Source organism: Bos indicus x Bos taurus, chromosome 7, assembly GCF_003369695.1.
Source record: "Bos indicus x Bos taurus breed Angus x Brahman F1 hybrid chromosome 7, Bos_hybrid_MaternalHap_v2.0, whole genome shotgun sequence".
Classification (NCBI taxonomy): Eukaryota; Metazoa; Chordata; class Mammalia; order Artiodactyla; family Bovidae; genus Bos; species Bos indicus x Bos taurus.
In genome coordinates this window covers 60,142,651-60,159,420 of record NC_040082.1, presented here as the reverse complement: position 1 = coordinate 60,159,420, position 16,770 = coordinate 60,142,651, and the positions used below count along the sequence as shown (strand labels likewise).

Sequence of the window (16,770 nt, the reverse complement as noted above, 5' to 3'; positions counted from 1 at the left end):
GAATTAGAATACAGCAATTAGAAAGACAACTCCATATTTTCAGTGAGCATCATAAAGTAAAATTAATCCATAAACAATTCCCCAATCACTTTAATCATCATTTCAATACTTGTTTAATGTTTGCATAGTTTGAAACTGTTTAAAGAAAGTCAACTATCATAGTTAAATAAATAGAATTCTGTGTTCTGAGACATTCCTTTGGTGGATGTGCAGTTAGTGAGTTTCCGGTTACACTTAAGCAAATTTAATTTCAAGTCCTACCTTCTGTTTAGGAAATTGATAAAATTTGATATAATATACATAGCTTACATCTGGTTCCTTCTTTCACTGCTATAGATGTGTTTTAATTCAGTTTGACCTTACCATCTGAATTCTTGCCTTTGTCTTTTTTTGGAAGATGGTTTTGCATGTGGATCTGGGTTGAATGCTTCTGAGTATCTGGAGTATCTGCTAATGAATTTGCTTTTTTACTTATTTTCCAGGTCAAGAGCAATCTGAATCCAAATGCAAAGGAGTTTGTTCCTGGGGTGAAGTACTAAAATATTTGAGTAGACGGGGCCCTCTTTTGGTGGATGTAGCACAATTTCCACACTGTGAAGGCAGTATTAGAAGACTTAATTGTAAAAGCTCTCTCTCGTCACTGTGTTACACTTATGCATTGCCAAAGTTTTGTTAGTCTTGCATGCTTAATAAAAGTGCTGAGACTGTTAAGTAAAAAGCTGTCAAACATTTACTGAGAACAGAATTGGCCCCATGGCTTGAAGTGACAGCAAGGAAAGAAGCACCAGTCAAGTTGTGTCAAAGCACCAAATTAAATGATCTCTAAATCTAAATTAAATTCTAATTGTTAAGTGAGTTCCTCAGTTCAGACTTAAATTTGCATTTGTTCCCATCAAAAAGAATCTCTTTTTTCTGAAGAAGGCTTGCTGGTTAATTGAAATAGTTCAGTATAGACATTTAAATATGTCTTTAGTTACTGAGGTTACAAGGTAGTGAACCTAAGTCTCCTGGCTTTTATGGGGTGTTATCATGTAAGAAAATACTGAATTATCCTAGTGTTACATCTAAGCAAGTATGTGATTTGAGAATTCCATCCTTTTCTAAGGAGTCATTGCATCATAGCTATTACCTGTGTAAAATCTAACATTTGACCAACCCATAATTCAATTGAACAAATAAATTGTTACATATGATTTGAGTGGTGCTTTTCCTTGCTTTGTTAACCATCACTACAATAGTCTGCAGCACAACTTTTCTTTTAACAAAGCTAGAACAGTTTTGGCTTCTTAAACTTCTTATTTGGGTAGGTTAAGCTGCCATACGTGTTCAGTGTGAATAGTGTTTAAGTTGAAAATATTGTAAAAAAATTATATTTTTTCAAAAATATTTAAAAAAATAAATAATAGTAGAACTGAGCTGCTGATGTTTGTGTTTATTGGTGTTGAAATACGGACTCTCAAGTGGTGATACTCATTTTAGTGTGGGCCCAGTCCCTCAGGACAAACCTGTTGGCGAAATTTGCTGAGAGAGCAAGCTTTATTAGATTCCATAGTGTCAAATGTGTTGTTATATATAAGTATCTGTCCAAAATACAGCAGTAAAATAAATCCCATAGCCCCCTCCATAGCCCGCCTTGGTCACCTCAGGCTGCAGTGTCAAGGCAATCATATATATCCATGTTAAGAAACTTTCTGGCTGGCCAGTATGTTGGTAACCTTACTCTAGTATAAGCTCCACTGGCTTCTGCCCTTCACAAACCATTGCTGCTCTGATTGGCCTGGTTTGCTGTTGGGATTCACCTGGATCCCCTTTTTCACTCTCACAAACTAATTATAATCTTTATTTGGGATAGGCTGTTGGTCAGCTAGCAATTTCCTGGTTCCACATACAATTCTGCTTCATGGCCCTATTCTTAAATTTGGAGGGCTCAAGATTAAGAATGCCATCTGGTCAGTTCTGGTTCACATTTTCCCTATGGTCCTTTGATGTCAGTACCTGTGCCTGCTGTTTTTTTAATGACTCCCTTACTAAGCTAATAAACAGGTAGGTTTTTTAAGACTCTGAAGTAGATGATCTTGTTCGGCTATTGTTCTTTATAGAACAATATTGTGGTGGTTCCACAATACCACCAGCCCCTTCTGTTCTCTACTAGCTCAGCACCACAAGTGGCACAGCAAGCTGCCAAGTATGTAAGCGTTGGAGACCATTTCCCTAAGCCTAGATGGGTGGGCAGATGAGTTCATTTCCACATACTGCCAGATGATCATCATGTAATATAATAAGAGGTTACAAACTTGAATAACCTAATAATTAAGAGCAAAGACTAACCAGACTTCCTGAATTTGAGTCTAGTGATTATGGGTAAGTCCCTTAACCTTTCTGTGCCTTAGTTTCCACCTTGTTAAAATGGTAGTAATAATAGTATCTATCTCAGGAGTATATTTAGTTAATACACATCAAGCACTTGAGACCATTCCCTGGTACAAATTAATAAATCACTTACTAAAACTTTCTATCATGGAGTCATCTAAGCTAAGCTCTCACCTTGTTGGAACTTGTCTGTCTGTGGCAATGTGCACATTAAAACTACCTTTTTTTTTTTTAAGACCTTGAGACATCACCCCATCAGGGCCTGTATGGCATAGTTTTAGGGTAACTGAAATCATTCTGTTTTGTAGAGGTTTTATTACAACTATTGAGACAGAGCGCCTTACGTGAGAGAATTTTTAATATTCTTATACTTGTGTCAGTCATTTCTCAACCTTTTCCATGTCATGAAATATAATTTATCATACTACATGAGGTTGCCTATAGCTACAGGTTATAGCTCACAGGCTCCAGGTGACCCAGTATCAGTTCAGATACCCAAAGGCCGAAAGGATCAATATTTCAGCATACTTTGAACCTCCTACACGGCTAATGGCCCACACTTGTTGGGAAGTTCCACTGTCACTGTCCACTGTCCACTGTCATGAAATGGCTAAGGAGTTCCACATACATACAGTGACTTTTTACCCAGTCTCCCTTTCCATTGAAAATATTCAATTATGTTACAAAAATGGTAACTTGAGTAGTTGTCTCTCTGGTTAAAGCATAAGAATGTTGTGATTTTCCATCCCTCCCACAAAAGCCATAGACTAACACACAGTCCTACCTTTGCTGGAAATAATTTTTCAGACCTTGGTGTACACGGTTTCTGTGTTTTCTGGGATATCTTCTGGAACTGGAAGCTGGTTTTTTGACCTTGATGGAAATCCTTTGAAGACCGGGCAGATAGGAATGTATTTCAGAAAGGCAATTCTTTTTACCATGCTCATCCCAATGGGAAAGTCATAGCTTTTCAGGCTGGAAGACATCTCACTGTCAGCATGGGCCCCAGCTTTCCACTGTATCAGACCTCGTTCTTCTGGGCTTCCTGCAAGTGGACAAAGGGGTCACCAGAGCCAACAATCCTCTACTACCTCCCTTCCCCATAACCTAGTCATGAGGGAAGAATTCCAGAGTTAACTTGATTCTCAGTTTTCTGGTCCTGCAAAGTTGAATCTATGATCTCAGCTCCTAACTTGCCTAGAGCTCTAGAGATCCCTGAAAGATACTGGTTATACATAATCAACATTTATTGCATATCTACAGTGTGCCAGGAGACGGCACCCCACTCCAGTACTCTTGCCTGGAGAATCCCATGGACAGAGGAGCCCAGCGGGCTACAGTCTGTGGGGTCACACAGAGTCGGACACAACTGAGCGACTAACGCGTAACAGTGTGCCATAATGCTCCGTGCTTAAGTGCTTTAAATTCATTGTCTGATTTCTTTGAAACATTGGTGGGAGATATATATGCACTATTCGGAGAAGGCAATGGCACCCCACTCCAGTACTTTTGCCTGGAAAATCCCATGGATGGAGGAGCCTGGTGGGCTGCAGTCCATGGGGTCGCTGACAGACACGACTGAGCGACTTCACTTTCACTTTTCACTTTCCTGCATTGGAGAAGGAAATGGCAACCCACTCCAGTGTTCTTGCCTGGAGAATCCCAGGGATGGGGGAGCCTGGTGGGCTGCCATCCATGGGGTCACACAGTCGGACACGACTGAAGTGACTTAGCATACCATAGCATATATGCACTATTATACAAAATTTTATGATGAAGAACGTTAAGTAATTGTCAGCCTTCACCATCAGTATGGGGCTGGTGTTTGCTGGACCAATGGGGACCAAGTAGTACCCAGACTGCTGTGGAGGTAGGAAGGTATATTTTGAAATACTATAATCAGTATTAGTATTACGAGTCCATATTTGGAAAATAAACTCTAATACAAACTTCAGGAAGTCAAGCTAGGTAAAATCTTTGTTGGTGGTAGGGATACACAAGAGATTTTTCACAAATAGGGGGAAGTAGTTATGGGAGGGATTTGTGAATTCTCTGAGGTTTTCACAAGAGATGAGGTTGAAGACAAGTAAGTGGAAATTTAGTACAGAGATTTCCACACACTGGCAGCCCAGGTTGAAAAACCCCATGGGTAGAGAAACCAGATGTATCCCAAAATCTCAGAGGAGGACGCACTGAGGGAGGGCTGGGATGCGTGGGAGAGGCCACTGGAGCAGGCGCTGTCTGAGCTGGGCCCGGCTGCACAGAGAGCAGACAGCAGAGGAGCTGGAGCTGTGGCACCAGACTGGGGTGTCTCAACCCCACTCCTCACCGCTGCTGGGACACAACCACCAGTGCATGCTCCCCACCTGCCTTCCAAACCCCTCCCTTGCGGTGCCTTCAACTCTTGTCCACATTCCAGTTTCCTTGGTCCTTCCAGAATCATCCAGGAAGCGCTCTGGATGACTCAAGCCCAGGTTCATTCACCTTCAGTTCAGTTCAGTCGCTCAGTCGTCTCCGACTTTGCGACCCCATGAATCGCAGCACACCAGGCCTCTCTGTCCATCACCAACTCCCGGAGTTCACTCAGACTTAGGTCCATCGAGTCAGTGATGTCATCCAGCCATCTCATCCACTGTCGTCCCCTTCTCCTCCTGCCCCCAATCCCTCCCAGCATCAGAGTCTTTTCCAATGAGTCAACTCTTCGCATGAGGTAGCCAAAGTACTGGAATTTCAGCTTTAGCATCATTCCTTCCAAAGAAATCCCAGGACTGATCTCCTTTAGAATGGACTGGTTGCATCTCCTTGCAGTCCAAGGGACTCTCAAGAGTCTTCTCCAACACCACAGTTCAAAAGCATCAATTCTTCAGCGCTCAGCCTTCTTCACAGTCCAAACTCTCACATCCATACGTGACCACAGGAAAAACCATAGCCTTGACTAGACAGACCTTTGTTGGCAAAGTAATGCCTCTGCTTTTCAATATGCTATCTAGGTTGGTCATAACTTTCCTTCCAAGGAGAAAGTGTCTTTTAATTTCATGGCTGCAGTCACCATCTGCAGTGATTTTGGAGCCCAAAAAAATAGTCTGACACTGTTTCCACTCTTTCTCCATCTATTTTCCATGAAGTGATGGGACCAGACGCCATGATCTTTGTTTTCTGAATGTTGAGCTTTAAGCCAACTTTTTCACTCTCCACTTTCACTTTCATCAAGAGGCTTTTTAGTTCCTCTTCACTTTCTGCCATAAGGGTGGTGTCATCTGCATATCTGAGGTTATTGATATTTCTTCCAGCAATCTTGATTCCAGCTTGTGTTTCTTCCAGTCCAGTGTTTCTCATGGTGTACTCTGCATATAAGTTAAATAAACAGGGTGACAATATATAGCCTTGACGTACTCCTTTTCCTATTTGGAACCAGTCTGTTGTTCCATGTCCAGTTCTAACTGTTGCTTCCTGACCTGCATACAGATTTCTCAAGAGGCAGGTCAGGTGGTCTGGTATTCCCATGTCTTTCAGAATTTTCCACAGTTTATTGTGATCCACACAGTCAAAGGCTTCGGCATAGTCAATAAAGCAGAAATAGATGTTTTTCTGGAACTCTTGCTTTTTCCATGATCCAGCGGATGTTGGCAATTTGATCTCTGGTTCCTCTGCCTTTTCTAAAACCAGCTTGAACATCAGGAAGTTCACGGTTCACATATTGTTGAAGCCTGGCTTGGGGAATTTTGAGCATTACTTTACTAGCGTGTGAGATGCAATTGTGCGGTAGTTTGAGCATTCTTTGGCATTGCCTTTCTTTGGGATTGGAATGAAAACTGATCTTTTCCAGTCCTGTGGCCCCTGCTGAGTTTTCCAAATGTGCTGGCATATTGAGTGCAGCACTTTCCCAGCATCATCTTTCAGGATTTGAAATAGCTCCACTGGAATTCCATCACCTCCACTAGCTTTGTTGGTAGTGATTCTTTCTAAGGCCCACTTGATTTCACATTCCAGGATGTCTGGCTCTAGGTCAGTGATCACACCATCGTGATTATCTGGGTCGTGAAGATCTTTTTTATACAGTTCTTCTGTGTATTCTTGCCACCTCTTCTTAATATCTTCTGCTTCTGTTAGGTCCATACCATTTCTGTCCTTTATCAAGCCCATCTTTGTATGAAAACTTACTGCTGTAAATTGCTTTCAACTCGGTTTTCACTTTCTATTTTGTTGGATGACTTTTTGCCCTTACGTGTCTGACTCAGGGCCATACTGGCAGGCTTCAGGAGCACTTGCTGAACTAAACTTTTTGCCCCTCTAAGGTTGGTTTGTGGGTAAAGGGGAAAGAGCAAATACAAAGTGGCCTATGCCCACAGTGTACCCGTCCCACGGAATAAAGCTGTATGACTCCATTATTGACTGCATTCTGGGCCAGCCAGACCTGGGTTTGAGTCCAGGTTGTGTGACCTTAGGCAAATGATTTAACCACTGTGAGCTTCAGATTCCTCATCAATACATATTGAAGGACTGTTACCTACTATGCAGCATAATACATATAATGATCGGCAGGGATGGATTAATGATGGGCATTTGGGTTGAAGGAGAGGGATGTGAGGAACTCTGGCACTCTGAGGCTGTTAACATCTGGGTAGCTTAATCCAGCTGCCCAAATCACAAACCCTTCTGTACAGCTGCCTACCCAGATGCCCTCCATCTCTCTGGATTCCCTAGGCATCAAGGTTACCACTTCCCTGTCTTCATATCCACAGGATGAGCTTCAGGTCTCACCTCAGCTTCCTTTAGGTGATATGTTTAGGGAGGGCGGGGTACCATAATCAGGTACCAAAATCCATCTATTCACTGGATAGCTTCTACCAGGAGCTCCCTCATCTGATGCTATCTAAAATCCCTGAAAGTACCAGGGAGCCCTGCCCCTTCCCTATGTAAACTCTAACCCACCAGCTGTGCACAGCCAGCCCCTGATTCCTGTGCTCTGAGTAGACACTTGTGTCTTCAGAGAGGGGAAAGCAAGTGGAGCCAGCTATATTTAGGCTGTTAAATGACAGCAGATGGAGAGCTATCATCTTGTTTTTCCAATCTCTTATCTCCGTAGACTAATGCAATCCGGCCTCTGTCCCCACTGAGCTTTCCTTGATCTTACACTTCCCCTGGAACTCTCCAGCAAAGTGGTAGAGTGGCTGGGACACAGACTGTGAACTAACTGCATTGGATAGACTTTATTTAAATCCCAAATTTGCAGTGTTTAAAACCTTCAGTGAGTCACCTAACCCCTGATTCTTTTTCCTCACATAAAATGGCATTGATAGTCTGTCTCACAGGATAGTTTTTGAGGATAAAATGATACATTTAGCTCCCTTCCTGACCCGTAAATATTTGGTAAATGCTAACAAGTCTCATTACTAGTCAGAATACCTGGTGACATTTAGTTTTTATATTTTGGGGGCACATAAACATGGGCTAGGAGGATTCTCAGGGACCCCACAAAGTATCCTCCATGACCCCTGTAAAAAGCCCTGATACCAAAGAGAAATGTTAAGAGCTCTCCTGGTAGCCAGCATGACAGATCACTGGCATATCTGGAGTGGGTTTTGCCAACATACTAATGCTACATTCCCACCTGTCCTATCCTAAGAAAACAAAGGCACCCCTCAATCCAGTGGCAACCAAGAAATGGCAAGGAAACAATTCATGGGGCCCAGGAATGACTCTCCTAGCCACATCCTCTTCAAGACCAAGAGGAAACTTGGCCTCTATGAGGCCAGTGGTCTCTCCCTCCAGCCCATCTGTTCCTGCTTCTCCCTGCAGAGCCTGCATTGCATCTGACCTGGCCACGGCTCCGGAGACATCTGGTGGACTGCCTATGAGTCCACCATGGTTCTCTGTTCCCCTCCCAGGGCTGACCGATACCTGGCACTGTGTTGTCCAGTATGAAAGCGAGGCACCCACCCACGAACATCTCCGTGGTCAGCAGCACAGTCAAAATCTGGTCCACCTCAGGAACGCCTGTGGAACAGGCCAAAGGCCAGTGAACGTGACGGCCTCATCCAGAGAACAGATCTCAGAGACGCTCCCCACTTGCGCAGCCTGCTGACTTCCTCGAGCAGGTGTGGAGATGGGACAGTACAAAATCCGGACATTCAGGATTATACCCTCTGCCTTTCCCATCCTTGGATTCAAATCCCAGTTTGCTGGTTGCTGCTTGTCCTGCAACAAATCATTTAACCCCTCTCATCTGTAATGAAGATAGTATCTGTCTCATGGAGCTGTTGTGAAAACTAAAAGAGCACATGTAAAGTTAAGACACAGAAAATGTCTTAGTAAAGGACAGTTATTGGTTAGCCACTTGGCTGCTGACTAACATCCAGAGTTGGGGAGGATTTGTGGCTCTGGCTGTGTGGAGCCTTTGAGGGAAGAGGCTATGCTCAGAGTCAAGCCCACCATACCTCCCCCACCTTGAGATGGGTAGACTCTTGGGAATACCTGTGTTAATGACGTCCGGGTTGGAGTCCAGGTAATTGGGCAGCGTGAGACCGAAGAACATGGAAAATCCAAGCACAAAGAGGTTGCGGGAGGAGTTCATGTCCACGAACTGCAGGTTAGACAGCCCCACAGCTGTAATCATGCCTGAGGGCACAAGAGAACCGCTAGAGGCTCCTAGCCCGCTGAGTGGGCTCCACTCATTGCGACCACACTGCGTCTTCAAAAGCACGCGCAACACTCACCAAAAAGGGTGCAGAACATCCCCCCTAGAATGGGGTCAGGGAGTGAGGCGAAGAGAGCCGTGAACTTGCCAATGGTGCCCAGAATTAGCATGATGCCCGCACCATACTGCACCACGCGCCGGCTGCCCACCTGCCAGTGAGCCAGGGGTTGGTGCTAGACCCAGGGGACGAAGCTGGGGGGAGCGTTAGTTGCGGGAGGGGAGGGGTGTGGTGGGTGGGCAGGGCCTGTTACAAGAGCCGGGCACGAATGGGTCAGGGCAGGATGTAGGGCGGGGCCTAGGCCAAAGTAGGACTGGTTTGTGGCAGGGCCTGCGGTACGTGGAATGGAGTTGGGGCTTTGGGCCGCTCTGGCTAATCCGGGCACCTTGGTAATCCCCAGGACGCCAATGTTGGGACTGGATGAGGTGGACCCATTTCCCGTGCCCAACAGCCCTGCGATAATGCAGCAGATGCCTTCGGTGAAGATACCCCTGTAAGGAAAGGGCAAGTGGGGGCCTTGGTCAGTGCTCTATCCTGGCCTGCGTCCTCCCATTGCCCTGGCCAGATCTCTTGCATCCCTAGGACTGTGCGAGCTACAACCAACTGTCCATAGTCGTCCCCCACTCTAGGCCAAAGGGGGTCTGGAAGCCAGGATCCCAGGTCTGAATGCTAGTCCCACTATCCTGGCACTTAATCTTTGGGTGATTCTGGGCATCAATCTCCTCATCTGTAAGATGCGGACAATAGGAGTACCTGTCTTACAGAGCCATTAATGGATTGCAGGAGAGAACGCACACCAAGGGCTAGACACACGGAAGGCTGTCAGTGACTGTGGTTTCTCTAAGACTTTGTTATTCCTCAGCTATTTGCAACAGCAAGTGATGGGAGCATCCTCACTTCATAAGTAAGGAGGACCAATCCTGGTGAGTTAGTGACTTGCCCAACTCCTTGTCCCCCTCCTCTGGGGTTCAACTCTGTCCCAATGTTTGCTTCCCGAGTGACTTTTGAGGGGATCAGACATTAGGGAGGACAGGTGGGCATACCTGTTGATAGCGTGTACTGGAGGGGGTGGTGCACCAGCCAGGCGGGCACAAGCATAGTAATCCCCAATGGACTCGATGATGCCTGCTAACGTGGCACTAAACATTCCCAGGACGGCTGCTGCAGTCACAGTGGGAAGCCCCCACTGACCTGAAGCAACAGGGAGACAGGCAGATGGATGCAGTGAGTGTTCCTAGCTGAGTCAGGGAGTAGAACAGGCAGTACTTGGGTAGAGCAGTGAGAGGGGTAAAAGGATCTCAGCCTGGGATGGGAGCTTATTTGGGATCACTCAGTCATAAAGCTGGAGTGAGGCTATGTCGGAATACACTGGCACTCTGCCTGGAACACTTTAAATGTGCAGTTGATACTTATTATGTCATCAGATGGACTGGGGTCACCAGGGGCCACATTGATGGTCTCAGTTGGAGGCACAGGGGCCCAGATGGGTTGCTCACAGGGATAAGGGATGCGGATCCAGGGAGCAATAGCCATGATGTCCCCTCGGGCATCTGTTCGTGCCTGGAAGCCATAGGCTGTGGGGTCTGAGGGCAGCATGTCCGTCAGGGTCAGCACATAGCAGAGCAGCCACACGGTCATGATGGCTAGCACGATCTGAAGCGAGGGTGGGTGAGGGGTCCACTGAGGGCCCAGGGAGCTCAGTCCAGGCTAACCAGCTAACCCGAGCCCCAGCCCCATGGTGCCCCAGCCCTAGCTCAGACCCTGGCCCCCATTCCTGGCTGGGACCTCATCTTTGCCTCTAGCTCCCCTACTGCCTTGGCCCTTTCTCCCAGCCTTAGCCCTGGACATAGGTCTAGCCCCTGCCTTGGTCCCAGCCCAAGCTGCCTGTCAGCTCCTCACAGGAAACATCTTGAAGATCTGGATGCGGAAGAGAGTGAGGCCTTTTCCCCAGCGGTAGACAGGCAGCAGGAAGGTGAGGTTTCGCAAGTACTGGGAGAAGAGGACGATCAGGAGAATGGAGCTGGGGGCAGAAGCACAAAGAGAAGATGGCTGGTGGGCTGTGCTGGGGCAAGAGCCAAGGCTAAGGGGGCAGGACATGAGGGAAGTGAGGGACTGGGGCTGGGCAAGGACCAGGCCTGGTGCCCACTCACCAAGCTGAGATACCCCAGTGGGAGCCCGCTCGGTCACCAGCAGCTTGGAAGACAGAGAGACCAATGAGGGAGACAGTGGGGGTGACTGTAAGAGGCCCGATGTAACTGAGCAGGGCCCCAGGCAGCCCCATCAGCCCAATCACCACCTCCACCATACTGGACACCATGATTGCACCCTGGACCTGGAAAAGCAAGATCAGCTGTAAGTCACTATGTAGAGGCCATGACATCTATGTTGTTTTTTAAAAAAAAGTTCCAAGGGGCTTCCCTGGTGGCTCAGTGGTAAAGAATCTGCCTCCCAATGCAGAAGACATAGGTTCAATCCTGGTCCAAGAAGATCCCACATGCCTCGGAGCAACTAAGCCTGTGCACCACAACTATTGAGCCTGTGCTCCAGAGCCCGGGTACCACAACTACTGAGCCCACATGATGCAACTACTGAAGCCTGCATGCCCTAGAGCCTGTTCTCTGCAGCAAGAGAAGCCACCCCAACGAGAAGCCCATGCACTGCAACGAAGAATAACTCCTGCTTGCCGCAACTAAAGAAAAGCCCACATAGCACCCAAGACCCAACACAGCCAGAAATAAATTAATTAAATACATAAAATTATAAAGAAAAAGTTCCTGGACCACATTCTCACATACCCCAATTCAGCAGTGGCCTCCCCCCCATCTAACCACACTCTCAAGTCCAGGTCTCTTCTGTTCCACATGCAAACCCACCTCTCGTATCCGTGGGTGCCAAATGTGTGAGGTATTCAGGGGCAGACTCCAGTTACCATAGATCTCTTCTGTGGGCAGAGATAGGAACACACACATGGATAGAGAGAAAGTAAAGATGCTGCTCTGAACGGACATGGGACAGACCCGACCTCCAGGCTCCAGGGATTCCCCTTCCCAGTGCAGACCCCAGAAATGCACCCACCTTCTGGAGGGCATTTCCATTTCTCTAGGGCCAGGATGGCTTTCGCTGGGACCAGAAATGCAAAGGCACTGGCCTGGAACAGCGGCAGCCTGGAAGCAGAGGCACAGAGCCACAGGGACAGGATGGGAGGTGGGGAGGCAGGAGCAAGAGACAGGGGAGACAGAGGGCGGGGGACAGGCACAGAGAGAGGCACCGGGAGAATCACAGGGACAGAGACACAGAGGAACAGGGGCCGGGGCAGAACAGAGGGAAATCACTGAGACCTCAGGCCGGACTCGGCGACATTTTGGGCACCTAAGAAAGAAAAATGGAGCCCCTAACCCATAACCTGCTCCCTTTCTCTCTCAGCACCAGCTCCTGCACTGTGACGGGCCATGGGCACAGGAGTGGATAGCTTGGCTCCTGTGTGCAAGCTCTGGTCACAACCTTCCTTCCCACAAACAACCATCCTTAGGCCACCCAGGCCTAGGACTGTGCACAAGGAGCAGGGAGCCCCCAGGAGGACAGGCCATTGAAGGGGCCCGCAAAGGCCCTGGAAGCAGGAGAGCGAGTGGTCCCGATTACCCAGAGTAAGGCTTAACTGAGGAGAACCCAGCTAGGCACTTTCCTTTTCCTTGAGGAACCCCCAGGGGTCCAGGGTGGGACCGCAGCCACCTGCCTCTAAGTCTGGCCTGGCAGCCAAAGCAGCAGGTGGGCACAAATAGCAGCTCTCTGTGTCCCACGAGAGTCCTCTGAGACTGCCCCTGCTGTGTGGGTCACTGCGTGTGTGTCTACGGGAATGGGGTCAGAGGTGCAGGTGGCACATGGGGAAGCTCACCGGATGCCCAGTGTGGTCTGGATGAGAGTGGTGATGCCCACACAGGTGAAGATGGTGCCAATGAGCTGGCTGACCATGTACTGGTCACGGCCCACGCATAGCGCCTCAGCCAGCAGGAAGGGCACAGCGATGGTGCCGCTGAAGCAGGTCAGGTAGTGCTAGGGGTTGGGGAGAGTGTGGGGGACAGTGTGTGACGCAGGGCCCAGGGAGCCCACCGGGAAGCAGGGGGGGCCTCAGAGCCCTCACACCTGCTTCAGTGGGCCTGAGCCCAGGCCACCCCTGCCAGGTAGCCCACTCGGGACTGATACTCCCATAAGGGATTCCCACAGAGCGACTGCTCACCTCTCTGGGAGTCGCTAATCTGCCCAAGCTGCTGTGGCGGGGGCCCTCCTGTCACTGGCGCTCCCCCTGGCGGGTGATGCGCCGGCCCTTTCAGGCCCTATCAAACCTCTTCCCCACCGACTTGGCAACAGTCACTGCAGCTGACCTTAGGTTTCTCTTCCTGTTACCCAGGATGACCTCGTTGGCCAGGGAGGGGGCTGGGATCCTGGGGTGGGTGGAGGGTGGTCGGGGTGGGGGATGCGCAGGGGGCAGGCCCTGGGAAGATGCCCACCTGGAAGCCCAGCAGGATGCACAGGTACCAGGGCGGCACATCTTCGATCTTGTACAACATGTCAAACTTGGGTTCTGTGGACAGGGACACTGGGGGGTCCCTTGTGGAGGTCCCTGCTGAACCCAGGGACTCATGCTGGGGGCAGCATATAGAATAACTCAGCAGGGAGCGTTGACACCCAGAAAAGTCCATTCTGCTTCAGAATCAATCAGGGGCTCCGAGTGGCCTGTTGGCTCCACAGACGGGGGCCTTTGCCCTCCCTCAAGCTTCACCTACCCATCTCTCCCTTGGCCTGGCTACACCTGGCTCCCACCTCACGTTGCCTTGTGCAGGAATGAGTCCACTGTGCTGGCTCCTGGAGCCCCTGGAACCTGGGCCTTCTAGCCAAGGGAATGGGCCCGTGAGTCAGAAGCCTGGAGGTACCCCAGGAAGAGTCCAAGAGGGCTGAAGACCGTGACAGACCCTCTTGGATCCAATCTGGTCCCACCAGTGCCCCAGTCCTTGGAGTGTCTCCTAGCAGGGTGGTAGGCTGGCCCCCTGCTGGTTCCAGGCTGGAGTCAGCCAGTCCCAAAGCAGAAATCTCCTTCACCCCCACTGCCACCCCCACCCCCTCCCCCAGTTGCCACATTCCACCTGGGACAGTCACTCTTGATCCAGTTCATCAGAACTTTTCTCTCTGCCCTCCCAGGGAGCAGGCTTGCAGAGTGCCCCACCCCACCCCCGACCCACCCAACCCCACCCCCACCCCTACTCATCCCCCAGCACCTGTGTCTGGCCCTCAGCGTCCTCCCGGGCCCTCATCTTTGGGGCACAGGTGTGAGCCGTTCCTGAGGAGAAGGAGGGTTGGCTTTACGAAGGCCAAGGAGGACTTTACTCCACATATCAGGCATTGTTTGAAGTAAATCTGTAACCAGATCTCTATCACTGATTGCGAAAGGAGGGCCCAGGCTGAGGTAACGTATTAACTCTGGCTGTAGTGGAAAAGGCCGCCCAAGCCTCTGCCACATGCGCCTCTTGAGCATTCCCTTGCTTGCCCACACCTGAGCCTGGGCACGGGCCACAAGTTTTCCAAGAGAGGGCCAGGGTGAGGGTGAGGAGAGGATGACCTTGGAAGGGTACCAGGCCCTGGGTGAGGTGAGGAGAAAGGGAGTGAACCTGGGCACATATGATGTCACGCTCTGAATCAGGTTTTTCCCTACTTATTAATAAAAAGTTAATCATTATCATCATCATAACCCATCTTGTTATTGGGGAATGACTGTGTGCCAAGCAACATCCTTGTATCATCAAGTCTAACCCCAGGCTCTGGGTGCTATTAACCTATTTTACAGCTGATGAAACAGATTTAGGAGATGTGATCTGACCAAGGCCACACAGGTCGCAAGGTTTTAGAAAACCATTCCAAAAATTAGGTTTACCTGAACACCTAAACCCACCGTATTTATTTCTACATTAAATGTCATAAAGGACTGCCCTCCTCACCACTACCACTCAGGGTCCCTGAGGCAAAATCAGATGGGCCCAAGGAGCTGCCAGGGCTAGCCCGGTCTTGCCTGTCCTCTGTGTCAGGACAAGGATTCCTTTCCTTCCCTCCCAGCCAGGACCAGCTGTGTGCTCTGTGGGACCCAGTGCAAAATGAAAACCTGGGAGCCCTGTTCCAAGTGTTATAATTTTTAAAACAGCAACAGCAGAGCATTAAACCAAATTGGGGGGCCTTTCTAAGCGTCAGGCCCTGTGTGACGGCCACACAACCCCTGAAGCAGCCCTGGGCCAGACCATCTTCCCCTCCTAGGGGTTGGGGAAAGCCCAGGGGTTGAGGCTCTAGGCTGGCGAGGGCCGAGCCCGAGGTCCCAGGTTCAGCTCCCTTCTGTGCCTTCCCGGCCCCCTTAGGGTCCACCTACTTCTGGTTCGCTGTGCCCACGGCCAGGCCCTGCCCCGAGGGCTCCCAGGCAGCACCGCTGTCCAGCTGGGTAGCAGCTTCATGTCACAGCCCTGAATCCAAAGGCCTGTCCAGCCTCCAGCCCGTTGCTCCAGCCTCCAGCCCGTTGTTCTGCCTGCCTGTCCTCTCCTCTCCCTTCTTGGCTACTGCTCCCAGGTTCCCAAAGTTGTCTGACCAGTTCAAAGCCTGTACTCCTCAGCACTTTCCTCCCCACCCTCTTTTCCTCAGTACTCCCTACGGGGCTGGAGAGACAGCCCCACCCTTTCCACACACTGTCCTTTGGTCATTCAAGTCTACCCAAACCACATACCGCACACAAGGAGACAAGGCTGGCAAGCTGCACATGATCTCAGATACACAGTTGCACAAACACACCCAGAGTCTGATGCAAAGTCTAAGTCACTTCACAAACACAGGACCACGCAGGTCCACATCACAGCTCCCAGCTCCACACCTGCTACTTCTGATGCCTCAGCCAATGCCTTGGACCCTGGCTCTCCCTGGGCTTCAGGGTTCTCTCCTGAGGGCCAGGGGAGGGGCCTCAGGCAGGTGGAGAACAGGCGATGGAACACAGAGCGCTGGGCTGCAGGGCAGCTCAGGGAAGCCACAGTGGTCAGGGCCTGCCTAGGACACCCCCATTCCTCCAGCACTATCCTTCCTCCCACCCCTAAATGTGAATTCCCTCCCAGCCCTGCCATTTCACCTAGGACTCTGCCTGAGTCTTTTTGTTGTCTGAGCCAAGGTGTCAACAGAGTATTACAGTGTCTGTTCTGTCCACCTCCCAGAGATACAAAGGAAACTACAAGCTTGAGCATCACTGACCCCAGATACCCAGACTCAGGTGCAACCCAGGTGGAGCTCTTTCCTCTGCTGCTAAAGAAAGGGCCGCAGGTGAGAAGAATTTCTGGGGAGGACGTAGAGCCAAGATCAGGAATACAGCCTGTTCTAGGAACCCCGCCCTGCCCTGCCCTGCCCCAGGGCCCAGTCACGCCAGCTGGGTCACAAGCAGAGTCTAGAAAGTGAGCAGCCTCTGGGCGTAGACCCAGGGAGACTCGTGTTCTGAAAGGGGCACAGCGAGTGCAGCGGCTGCAGTGGGTGTGTCCGCAGGTGACGTGCTTATGGAGTTTTCCTTGGCTTTCGTTTTCTCTCCTGAGGGATCTGGGGTTCCAAACGTGCTGATAACTGATTTCATGTGCCTTTGTCAGCTCACTCACATTTTCAACCATGACAGATCTCACTTACCTCTGGGAAACTGTGGGGC

At 49.7% G+C, this 16,770-nt stretch overlaps 2 protein-coding genes across 7 annotated transcripts in view; one reads left to right on the top strand and one right to left on the bottom strand.

Moving 5' to 3' along the window:
* The window catches only part of PAIP2 (poly(A) binding protein interacting protein 2), a 17,652-nt gene extending 16,237 nt beyond the window's left edge, over positions 1–1,415 (top strand). Inside the window, exon 4 of the mRNA XM_027546329.1 lies at positions 483–1,415. Within this exon, the coding sequence (XP_027402130.1) occupies positions 483–539 (57 nt within the window). The 3' untranslated portion in view covers positions 540–1,415. The remainder of the gene's footprint in view (positions 1–482) is intronic.
* Positions 1–16,770, bottom strand: part of SLC23A1 (solute carrier family 23 member 1) — a 17,502-nt gene extending 732 nt beyond the window's left edge. Inside the window, exons 1-15 of one of the 6 annotated variants that reach the window (XM_027546322.1) lie at positions 16,752–16,770; positions 14,336–14,397; positions 13,571–13,705; positions 12,958–13,115; positions 12,141–12,229; positions 11,939–12,006; positions 11,216–11,397; positions 10,965–11,085; positions 10,562–10,718; positions 10,109–10,256; positions 9,451–9,556; positions 9,087–9,216; positions 8,845–8,988; positions 8,272–8,367; positions 3,155–3,415 (exon numbers count right to left, since the gene is read on the bottom strand). In XM_027546322.1, the coding sequence (XP_027402123.1) occupies positions 3,174–3,415; positions 8,272–8,367; positions 8,845–8,988; positions 9,087–9,216; positions 9,451–9,556; positions 10,109–10,256; positions 10,562–10,718; positions 10,965–11,085; positions 11,216–11,397; positions 11,939–12,006; positions 12,141–12,229; positions 12,958–13,115; positions 13,571–13,705; positions 14,336–14,371 (1,812 nt within the window). In that variant the 5' untranslated portion in view covers positions 14,372–14,397; positions 16,752–16,770 and the 3' untranslated portion in view covers positions 3,155–3,173. Of the gene's footprint in view, positions 1–3,154; positions 3,416–8,271; positions 8,368–8,402; positions 8,569–8,844; positions 8,989–9,086; positions 9,217–9,450; positions 9,557–10,108; positions 10,257–10,561; positions 10,719–10,964; positions 11,086–11,215; positions 11,398–11,938; positions 12,007–12,140; positions 12,230–12,957; positions 13,116–13,570; positions 13,706–14,335; positions 14,398–15,471; positions 15,978–16,751 lie in introns of those variants that run through there. The other 5 variants (XM_027546320.1, XM_027546321.1, XM_027546324.1 and 2 more) reach the window with 5 other exon arrangements.